Source organism: Cetorhinus maximus, chromosome 3 (genome assembly GCF_964194155.1).
Source record: "Cetorhinus maximus chromosome 3, sCetMax3.hap1.1, whole genome shotgun sequence".
Lineage (NCBI taxonomy): Eukaryota > Metazoa > Chordata > Chondrichthyes > Lamniformes > Cetorhinidae > Cetorhinus > Cetorhinus maximus.
Genome location: NC_135881.1, coordinates 57,043,064 through 57,055,117, shown reverse-complemented (window position 1 = coordinate 57,055,117; position 12,054 = coordinate 57,043,064). Strand labels below are relative to the sequence as shown.

General features: G+C 44.4%; 1 protein-coding gene across 1 annotated transcript in view; it reads right to left on the bottom strand.

The window, feature by feature from the left end:
• cubn (cubilin (intrinsic factor-cobalamin receptor)) overlaps positions 1–12,054 on the bottom strand; it is a 481,327-nt gene that overhangs the window by 188,468 nt on the left and 280,805 nt on the right. The window contains exon 43 of the mRNA XM_078535601.1: positions 11,796–11,974. Coding sequence (XP_078391727.1) covers positions 11,796–11,974 — 179 coding nt within the window. The remainder of the gene's footprint in view (positions 1–11,795; positions 11,975–12,054) is intronic.

The window sequence follows — 12,054 nt, the reverse complement described above, 5'->3', positions numbered from 1 at the left end:
TCAGGCAATGCCATCAGCTGGAGTTGGAAGGAAGAACCTGAACAATAGAGAAAATATGGGTCACACATGAATTTTCTCATGAATCCTACTGGCATAAGATTCACACAGTCTCTTGAAATAGAACAAGAAAAGAAAAAGTATGAGGTAAGATCTGTCAGCTTAGCTAACTTGATAACACCATCACCTCTATATCAGAGGTAGGAATTTCTCCCCTCCCACTTCCTGGAAATGGGCAGGCAGATGGGGTGGGATGTGGTGCTATGTCCATGGTCTACCCACCTCTGCTAGCATTCTACCAGTGGATGGTAGTTGTCAAGTAGCCCGCCTGCCCTTGGGCAAATTGAGGCCCTTAAGTGGCCATTTAACGGTACTTTACCAGCAGTCGGGGTGCCCACAGCATGTGGTGAGGCTGCCAAATAAACGGGCTAGCTGATGGGAGGCTCCTGATCAGACGCTCTGTGCCCAACAGAAGATGCCCATCAACAGTGATCCTCGCGGCCCCCCCCACGCCCCCCCAGTTGTTACCTCCCACCTGACCACCAATCGCCATCCATTCCATCTTGCCAAGGCCTGCCTGACTGGGCGTTGCTGTGAATGGAGAGTTGTCGTCCATTTGATTGACCAGCAGCTCTGGGAGGTGGAAATTCCTCCTAGGTGGGAGTGGAGGCAATGATCTAAGCCAACGAACAGGGCAGCAGCTGTTAAATCAGGTCAGGGCCAGGTGGGAGGTGGGCTAACCCTGAACATTTTAGCCCATGGAGGTGGAGGCAGGAACACAATGTCTGTGAAAAATTCTGGACAGTGACTATAAATTAAAGATCCACTCTAGGGAAACATATCGGTAGTGCTCTGAAAATTGTATGGTGATCCACCATGAGTTCACCCTCTTGATCAGAATTTTTTGATTCTTTCATGGGATGTGGGCATTGCCGTCTAAACTAGCATTTTTATTGCCCTTCCCTAATTGCCCTTGAGAAGGCGGTGGTGAGCAACATTCTTGAACCACTGCAGTCTATGTGATGTAGGTACATCCACAGTGCTGTTAGGAAGGGACTTCCAGGATTTTCACCAGCCGACAGTGAAGGAAATCAGGATGGTGAGTGGCTTGGAGGGGAACTTGCAGGTAGTGGTGTTGCCATGCATCTGCTGCCCTTGTCCTTCTAGACGGTAGAAGTTGTTGGTTTGGAAGGTACTGTCGATGGAAAGTCAGCATTTTTGTTCAGGCTTTCATACGGATGCTCCAGGCACCTGCTTGTGTCAGGCAGTAAGCTGCTTGTAATTTGGATATAAGGATCCAATGATGGACAAGGAAGCCCAATGCGATTATGTGTTACCAATTGACAGTCTAACCAATAGTCCTTGAAAGAACTACAGTAGGTTTCTCCAAAAACAGGAAAGTTTCTGGTTTTATTTGTTTTACATACTTTAGTGCAGTTAGGCGACAACCGAAGTAGCAGTAGAGAAGTGCCTGACCAGATTGCCCATGACAAATTGACATGCACATCATGATGATAGAAACTAATGATGCCTCAACATGCAAAAACTACACAAGATTGGAGCATCTAACTGATGTTTCCAGCTGTAGCACAGGTGTAGTTAGACCATAGACAGTTGCGGGCAGGCCAGGAGCCCCAGCACGAATTGGAAAAAGCATGAAACCTCATCCAGGGGCGGGATGAGGTTTCATATAGTCCTATGTGTCCACTTCAATAACAAAAATAACATTCTACTTTTTAATATTGCCAAGTGCTAGAAAAATGATTGTTTCCACATTGCTGAAAGCTATTTTTCAATTTAATTGCTAAACTGTTTCCTCTCATTTTTCGGTTAGCTGGGGCTGTTTCCCACTTCACAGCGAAGCCCCGGCTTTTCGCGCACTTTAGGCTGACTGTTTCCGTCTGACTAGGCAACTGGTGCTATTTTACGCCCCTTGAGTGGCTTGTGAATCCCTTACAGTGCTTTCCTTCATCAGTGCTATTTCTAACATTTTCTTAAAATCAGGATTCACTTCAGCCAGCAATCTTCACTAAATAGCGTTTTCCTGCACACCACATACTAAACAATCTCTGAGCATGTCTTTCATGTCTTTCTATGTCACCATATAGGGCTAAAGGTGATGAGGTAAACAAGGAGGATAGAAGAAATAAAATCCCCTTATTAAATGGTTTGAGATTATAATTCTTGATATTTAATTCTAAAGAGAATTTACATATAAACTAAGTGTTAACCCTTTGAGTTGCTGTTGCAATACAAACTCATACTCATCAGACTATTGCAACTTAGTTCTGGATAGACATGATTATGAGTACTCATATGTAACCTAGCTATGCTTGCCTTTTTGTGGGATATGTGGAACATTCTTTGGTCCAAGTATTTTCATTGACTTTACTTCCAATTTCCACCCTTCTCTTGCTTTTACATGGTCTGTCTCTGACTCTTCCCTTCCCTGGTCCACTCCTCAGTCAACCCCCAACACCCCTTCTCTTTCCTGCAGCACCTTTCCATGCAAGCGCAGGAGATGCAACACCTGCTCTTTTACCTCCTCCCTTTGCACTGTTCAAAGCCCCAAGCTCTCCTTCCAGGTGAAACAGGGTTTACCTGTACTTCTTTCAGTTTAGCATATTGTATTCGTTATTCATGATGTGGTCTCCTCTACATTGGGGAAACCAAACGCATGCTGAGTGAGGGATCTGGGGAATACCTCCATTCACTCTGCAAGCATGGCCTTGAGCTTCCATTGTCTGCTATTTCACTTTTCTATCCACCTTGCTCTCACTCTGACTTTTCAATCCTTGGCCTGCCACAGTGTTACAAACTCAATGCAAGCTCGAGGAATAACACCTCATCTTTTAACTGGGCACTTTACAGCCTTTTGGACACAACACTGAGTTCAATTTTTAGATCATCGCCCCTGCCCCCAATTTGTTTTTTCTTTGCTAGCTTTGGTTGTGTCTTCCTTGTTTCCCTTTCCTCTCATTTGTGATCAGACGGCAGCTATTCAGGATCCTGCCATTCACACCTCTTCTGGACATATCTTTTGTTTCTTTCCTTGTTCCATCACATACGAACATACGGATTAGGAGCAGGAGCACGCCATTTGACATCTCGAACCTGCTCCATCATTCAGTAAGATCATGGCTGATCTGATTGTGGCCTCAGCACCACATCCCACGTAGCCCCGACAACCTTTGACTTCCTTGTTAGTCAAGAATCTATACACCTCTGTCTTAAAAATATTCAATGACTCTGCTTCCACCACTCTCTGGGGGAGAGAGTTCCAAAGATTCATGACTTCAGAGAAAAAAAATCTTCTCATCTCCGTCTTAAATGGGAGATCCCTTATTTTTAAATGTTGTCCCTAGTTCTAGTCTCTTCCATGAGGGGAAACATCCTTTCAGCATCCACCACGTCAAGTCCACTCAGGACTTATATGTTTCAATAAGATCACCTCTCAAGTTTCTACATTCTAACGGATACAGGCCCTGTCTGTCCAACCTTTCCTCATAAGATAATCCCTACATCCCAGATATCAGTTGAGTGAACCTTCTCTGAACTGCTTTTTTAAAATTCATTAATGGAATGTGGGCATCATTGGCTATACCAGCATTTATTGCCCACCCTGAATTGTCCTTGTTCAGAGGGCATTTAAGAGTAATCCACATTGCTGTGGGTCTGGAGTCACATGTAGGCCAGACCAGGTAAGGACATCAGATTTCCTTCCCTAAAGGACATTAGTGAACCAGATGGGTTTTTACAACAATCAACAATGGTTTCACGGACATCATTAGACTCCCATATTTTTAGTGAACTCAAATTCCACCATCTGCTGTGGCGGGATTTGAACCCGGGTCCCCAGAGCATTACCCTGGGTCTCTGGATCTCTAATTCAGTGAAAATACAACTACACCATTGCCTGGCCTTCTAACACATATGTATCCTTTCATAAATAAGGAGACCAAACTGTACAAAGCATTCTAGATGTGGTCTCATCAATGCCCTGGGCAACTGTGGCAAAACATCCCTACTTTTATATTCTATTCCCCTTGCAATAAACAACATTCCATTTGCCTCCTTATTCACTTGCTGCACCTTGTGATGAACATATAATAATTTTCATAATATTTTTCTGGTTATTGTAAAGTAGGTTTATGGGTATAAGTATAGGTGGTTGTGACTGTGTGATTCAATTGCATTTGGAGTCAAGTAGACTGCAAGCTTGAAATCATCAAAAGAAGCTAGGTATAGAAATGTGCTTGGGATGCTAATAAGTAAACGTGGCTGCTGACTTAGCATGTAAAGTGTGAAGTGAATTTGAATTTTTAGATAAAAAAGGGACTGTTTGGATTTCAAAGGGATGTTAGTCTGTTTACAACTAGCCAGATAAGCAAGGCTAAGGAGTGTGTTTGTTTCTTCCAAAGGTTACTGACAATACTGGCAACATGAAAGTTTTTATATTTTGAGGAAGATATAGTTTCAAAGACATATCAAACAATAGAATTTACATATTGAAGAGAGAGAAACAGATGTAAGGAAGAATGAAAGGCTATGTGAAGAGGAAGCCATGTAAGATCTAACAGGAGTATGTGAAGCAGCTGTCAAGAAGCCTCCAGTGATGTGTGCATAAGTCTGCTATGTAAAGTTACTGAAGGTGGGGAAGCCATTTGGAATTCCACTGTCAGGTGGGTATTGTGTTAACTTGCTAGTTTTGTTTTAAATCTAAAGTCTATTTTGGACTGTTGTCTTAAAGGGGGTGTGTAACTGGGAGCCAGGTTAATTAGGAATTTTTGAAGTTGTTATAGTAGTAAGTAATTGTAGTCTTATGTTTATGTATTATGCTTGAAATCTTTTATCTTGTTAATAAATATTTAATTTTTTTTAATTTCTAAAGTTCTTGGTGGACTCATTACTTCTGAATTCAGTGCACACATCTTCTCATAATAAATACAAATTGCAAAACCACTGTGATAGCACAAACACATTTCCCTTGTGGATTTAGTCTGCCTGACACACATTATCTGCTATGTCATAACAATCTGCATACTAGCTTTGCCTGATTCATGTAGCAAGACATCTAGATCACTCTGTACCCCAGAGTTCTGCAGTCTCTCTCCATTTAAATAATATGCTGCTTTCCTATTCTTCCTGTCAAAGTGGATAAGTTCACATTTGCCCACATTATACTCCATTACCACACCCTTTTGTCATTTGATCTCTTCTGAACTCCAGTCTATTACAGACCGTCATTTTTGTTCTTTTTCTCATCCTTCCACCTTTCACTTTTTCAAAACCTATTGCATTTCTTACTTTTCCTAGCTCTGGTGGAAAGACATAGGAGAGAATTTTCCCCCCATTGTTGGGGGGGGGTTGTGCAGGGTCAGGCGCAGGCGGGCACGGACCCAATCGGGTCCACACCGCCATTTTACATGGGCAGGCCCCAGTTAAGACCAGCCCAGCATGACGAGTGCCCGGAAGCACTGAGCTCTCCCTGTGCAGGCGGGTGGGCTCCCTGAATCGGGAGTGCGCTCTTTTGTGCATGCGCACGAAAGAGCGTAGAAATCTCCCTCTCTGCCTCAGGGAGATAAGTTTTAAGTTTTAAAAATTTTAATAAAGAAATAAAAATTAAGACATGTCCCCTCATATGACAGTGTCACATGAGCTGGGACATGTCAAAGAACTTTAATGAAAACATTTATTTAATTTATAAATCCTTCATGAAACTTCATCCCGCCCGTGGATGAGGTTCCATGAAAAATGCGAAGGCCGCCTGGGCTCTTCACCTGCCCACTAACCTTAAGGTTGGACGGGCAGCGTTATCAATAGCCTTAATTAGTTAATTAATGGTCTTAACAGGCCTTTGACAGTTCGGCGGGCACACAGCCGACTTGTCTCTAAATGACACGCGGTGACGTCGGGACGCGTAGCCAATATCACCCCGTGTCATTTTATGTGTTGGCAAGCATGCCCCACTCCCACTTGCTGAGCCGAAAATTCTCCACATAGACCTGAAATGACAGCCTGGATTTTTGCTACTGAGATCGGTAACTTGAGTCAGGAAATTCCCTGATTTGCCACAACCACCTCTGTAGACAGTGCCCAAATGGTGCTGGTTGGGGGGCAGATTAGGTGTAGGATGGAGTCGAACCTTCCAGCCCTGGATGCAGATTGGAGGCAGCCACAGGGTGGCCAAATGCCAAGGCGGGCTGCTTAAAAGGCACACCTCAGTTCTCTGGGACTTCTTCCCAGTGGTTTGCTTATATTTTAGGCTCTAACCCTCGCCCTTCACACTCCCTCACCCCCCTCAAGCACTCCCTATGTCCTATCATGCTAAATCATTCCCCCCACCCATTCTCAATGACTCCTCATACCCTCCATGCTAACTCATGGTACTTCTATGATCATTGCTCTTGAACTCTGTTTGGCTCTGTTTGGTTCTGTTTGGCTCTGTTTGGATCTGTTAGAACCATAGAACCATAGAACACTACAGCACAGAAAACAGGCCATTCGGCCCTTCTAGTCTGTGCCGAAATATTATTCCGCTAGTCCCATTGACCTGCACCTAGTCCATAACCCTCCAGACCTCTCCCATCCATGTATCTATCCAATTTATTCTTAAAACTTAAGAGTGAGCCTGCATTTACCACGTCAGATGGTAGCTCGTTCCACACTCTCACCACTCTCTGAGTGAAGAAGTTCCCCCTAATGTTCCCCCTAAACCTTTCCCCTTTCACCCTAAAGCCATGTCGTCTCTTGTTTATCTCTCCTAATCTAAGTGGAAAGAGCCTACTCGCATTTACTCTGTCTATACCCTTCATAATTTTGTAAACTTCTATCAAATCTCCCCTCATTCTTCTACGCTCCAAGGAATAAAGTCCTAACCTATTTAATCTTTCCCTGTAACTCAACTCCTTAAGACCCGGCAACATCCTAGTAAATCTTCTCTGCACTCTCTCAATCTTACTGATATACAGATATACTGCACACAATACTCCAAAGTTGGTCTCACCAATGTCTTATACAACCTCACCAAAACATCCCAACTCCTATACTCAATACTTTGATTTATGAAGGCCAGTATGCCAAAAGCTTTCTTTACAACCTTGTCTACCTGTGACGCCACTTTCATGGAATTATGTATCTGAACTCCCAGATCCCTTTGTTCCTCCGCACTCCTCAGTGCCCTACCATTTACTGTGTATGTCCTACCTTGGTTTGACCTTCCAAAATGTAACACCTCACACTTTTCCGCATTAAATTCTATCTGCCATTTTCTGGCCCATTTTTCCAGTTGGTCCAGATCTCTCTACAAGCTTTGAAAGCCTTCCTCGCTGTCCACAATGCCTCCAATCTTAGTGTCATCAGCAAACTTGCTGATCCAATTCACCACATTATCATCCAAATCATTGATATAAACAACCAACAACAATGGTCCCAGCACAGATCCCTGAGGCACACCACTAGTCACAGACCTCCAGTCTGAGAAGCAATCATCCACTACCACTCTCTATCTTCTCCCACACAGCCAATTTCAAATCCAGTTTACAACCTCTCCATGGATACCAAGTGTCTGAACCTTCTGAACTAACCTCCCATGTGGGACCTTGTCAAAGGCCTTACTAAAGTCCATGTAGACAACATCCACAGCCTTTCCTTCATCTACTTTCTTGGTAACCTCTTCGAAAAACTCTGCAAGGTTCATTAAACACGACGTACCACGCACAAAGCCATGCTGACTATCCTTAATCAGCCCTTGGCTGTCCAAATAATTATATATCCGATCTCTCAGAACACCTTCCAATAATTTACCTACTACTGACGTCAGGCTCACTGGCCTGTAATTACCTGGTTTACTTTTGGAGCCTTTTTTAAACAATGGAACAACATGAGCTACCCTCCAATCCTCCGGCACCTCACCCGTGGCTAAGGATATTTTAAATATTTCTGCCAGGGCCCCTGCAATTTCTACACTAGTCTCCCTCAAGGTCCGAGGGAATATCATGTCAGGCCCGGGGGATTTATCTACCTTTATTCGCTGTAAGGCAGCAAGCACCTCCTCCTCTTTAATCTCTATATGTTTCATGACACTACTGCTTGTTTCCCTTCCTTCCTTATACACTATGCCAGTTTCCTGAGTAAATACTGATGCAAAAAAAACTGTTTAAGATCTCCCCCATCTCGTGAGGCTCCACACATAGACAATCACTCTGATCTTCAAGGGGACCAATTGTGTCCCTTACTATCCTTTTACTCTTAATATACTTGTAGAAACCCTTCGGGTTTACCTTCACATTATCTGCCAAAGCAGCCTCATGTCTTCTTTTTGCCTTCCTGATTTCCTTTTTTAGTATTTTCTTACATTTTCTATACTCTACAAGTACCTCATTTGCTCCTTGTTGCCTATACCTGCTATACACCTCTCTCTTCTTCTTAACCAGATCGCCAATATCCCTTGAAAACCAAGGTTCCCTATGCCTGTTAACTTTGCCTTTAATCCTGACAGGAACATGCAAACTCTGCACTCTCAAAATTTCGTCTTTGAATGCCTTCCACTTACTGAACACATCCTTGCCAGAAAACAACTTATCCCAATCCACTCTTCCTATATCCTTTCTCATTTCCACAAAATTGGCTTTCTCCAATTTAGAATCTCAACTCGAGGACCAGACCTATCCTTATCCATAATTAGCTTAAAACTAATGACATTGTGGTCACTGGACCCAAAATGTTCGCCTACACATACTTCTGTCACCTGACCTGTCTGGTTCCCTACTAGGAGATCAAGTATTGCATCCTCTCTCGTTGGTACCTCTATATATTGATTTAGAAAATTTTCCTGAACACATTTGACAAACTCCAAGCCATCCAGCCCTTTTATAATATGGGAGCCCCAGTCAATATGTGGAAAGTTAAAATCTCCTACTATCACAACTTTCTGTTTCTTACATTGGTCTGCTATCTCTCTACAGATTTGCTCCTCCAATTCTCTCTGACTATTGGGCGGTCTATAATACAACCCTATTAGTGTGGTCACACCTTTCCCATTCCTCAGCTCCACCCATATGGCCTCTGTAGACGAGCCCTCCGGGCTGTCCTGCTTATGCACAGCTATGATATTTTCCCTGACTAGTAATGCCACTCCTCCCCCTTTCATCCCTCCCCCTCTATCACGTCTGAAACAACGGAACCCCGGAACATTGAGCTGCCAGTCCTGCCCCTCCTGCAACCAAGTCTCACTAATAGCAATAATGTCGTAATCCCACGTGCCAATCCACGCCCTAAGCTCATCTGCCTTTCCAACAATACTCCTTGCATTGAAATAGATGCACCTGAGAACATTTCTATCACGTACAGACCCTTGATTTCTGTCTATACATGCATTCCTCGCTTGACCTTTATCCTCCTCCACCTCACTATCTGCTCTAACACTCTGGTTCCCCTCCCTCTGCAAATCTAGTTTAAACCCCCCGGAGCAGCACTAGCAAACCTACCCGCAAGGATGTTAGTCCCCCTCCAGTTCAGGTGCAAACCATCCCGTCAGAACAGGTCCCACCTTCCCTGGAACAGAGCCCAATTGTCCAGAAACATGAAGCCCTCCCTCCTGCACCATCTCCTTAGCCACGTATTTAGCTGCACTATCCTCCTATTTCTAGCCTCACTAGCACGTGGTACAGGTAGCACTCCTGAGATCGTAACCCTGGAGATCCTGTCCTTCAACTTTGCACCTAACTCCCTAAACTCTCTTTGCAGGACCTCCTCCTCCTTCCTATCCACGTCATTGGTCCCTACATGGACCACAACATCTGGCTGCTCACCCTCCCTCCTGAGAATACTGAGAACTTGATCCGAGATATCGCGGACCCTGGCGCCAGGGAGGCAACAGACCATCCGGGATTCTCGATCTCTCCCACAGAACCTCCTATCTGTCCCCCTAACTATCGAATCCCCTATCACTACTGCTCTCCTCTTTTCCCTCCCTCCTTTCTGAGCTGAGGGTCCAGCCTCGGTGCCAGAGACGCGACCACTACAACTTGTCCCTGGTAGGTCGTCCCCACCAACAGTATCCAAAATGGTATACCTATTGTTGATGGGAACGGCCACAGGGGTGCTCTGCTCTTTCTGTCTATTCCCCTTCCCTCTCCTGACATTCACCCAGCTGCCTGCCTCCTGACTTTTAGGGGTGACTGTCTCCCTGAAACTCCTGTCTATTACTGCCTCTGCCTCCCGAATGATCCAAAGTTCATCCAGCTCCAGCTCCAGTTCCCTAACTCGGCTTCTCAGGAGCTGCAGCTGGATGCACCTTTTGCAGGTGTAGTCATCAGGGACAATTGTGCTGTCCATGACTTCCCACATGCTGCATTCGGAGCACTCGACTGTCCCAACTGCTGCCTCCATTACCTACTCCTAATTTACTTAAAGGACTTTACCCGGCCCTACCCCACTGGGAGCAAGCTCGTACTCAGCCTCTGCTCGCCTAAGCCTCTCGAGCCAAAGCCTCAAAGCTTCACTCCTTCACTGGGCCCCTCACAGGCTGGCCGCTCCTCTTCAGCTTCCACTCCTTTTATTTTCAATCTCCGCGCTCTTTTTCAACTGACCTGCCTTCAAGATCCGCGCTCTTTTTCAAATGACCTCCCCCACGCTCTCTGCGCTCTTTTTCAACTGACCTGCTTTCAAACTCCGCGCTCTTTTTCAAATGACCCCCCCCACGCTCTCCGCGCTCTTTTTCAACTGACCTGCCTTCAAGATCCGCGCACTTTTTCAAAAAAAAACTCCATAGTAACAATAGTTTGCGTGGAAATGTTTAAAAAACACCCAGTCATAAGTTTCTTAAAAACAGAACTGCTGTTACTACAGCACTATAAAAGTGTCAATTAACCAGACCTTCAAAGTATCAATAACAAAAGCTATTGGCACTTGACACCTCTTTATCTTGTGTAAGTAAATATTGAGCCATTGACAAAAGAGATCACAGAAAAAATAGCTTATTGTCACGTCATAAAGCTGTCAATTTTCTCCACAGCTATGCCAACAAAGGAAGATAACCCTTTTACAGGGGTTTGGGCTCTCTCCCCCAACTGGAAAAATCCCTGCAAAGGCAGGCAAAGCTCCAAATTGGCCACTTAAGTGGCTCAACTGCCATCTTCCTCACCACTGGCAAAATAGCATGGTTGTGGGCACCCCCCAATGTTTCCCCACACTATTTTGCCAGCCTTCCTGGCTCCCAGCCCATTGTCAAATGGCCCTGGAAAATTCCATCAACTCCAGCCATGCCCCACCACGGGTCTTCGCTAGCTGGGATTGCATATTGAAAATTTAGGTACAAAAACCTGTGGGTCCTGCACAATTTCTTATCCATTGAATTTTTAAATTATTTTAAAAAAATTGTTCATTCAAGAGATGTGGGCTTCTCTGGCTAGACCAGCATTTATGGCCCATCCCTAATTTCCCTTGAGAAGGTGGTAGGGAGCTGCCTTCTTGAACCGCTGCAGTCCATGTGATGTAGGTACACCCATGTCAGGGAGGGAGTTACAAGATTTTGACCCAGCAACAGTGAAGGAATGGTGATATATTTCCAAGTCAGGATGGTGAGTGGCTTGGAGGGGAACTTCCAGGTGGTGGTGTTCCCATGTATCTGCTGCCCTTGTCCTTCTAGATGGTAGTGGTGGTGGGTTTGGAAGGTAATAATCAATGCTGCACAGCAACATATTCCACCTCATATCATTTGAAGAATAAATTAACTACTGATTTACCCCAAAAAAGTCTGTGACAACAAATTTTGACAATTTACAAAGTTACTGTACCTATTGAGTATTTAGCTTTGAATCCCACATGGCTGATAGCATTGTCAATTCGCAATCTTGCATACAAAACATTGCTTGTTGATCTCTGACTGGAAGGCCTAGTAGATCCACAAAAGTGACCAATCAGAGGAGCACTTGAAGTAGCTCCATCACATAGCTCCAGGTAATCATTTTCACATCTAGTCATGAAAATATCAGCCTTGTTAAAGCACTAGGTTCCTTTGTGATGGTTAAAGTGTGCTTTGACTTACATAAGTAT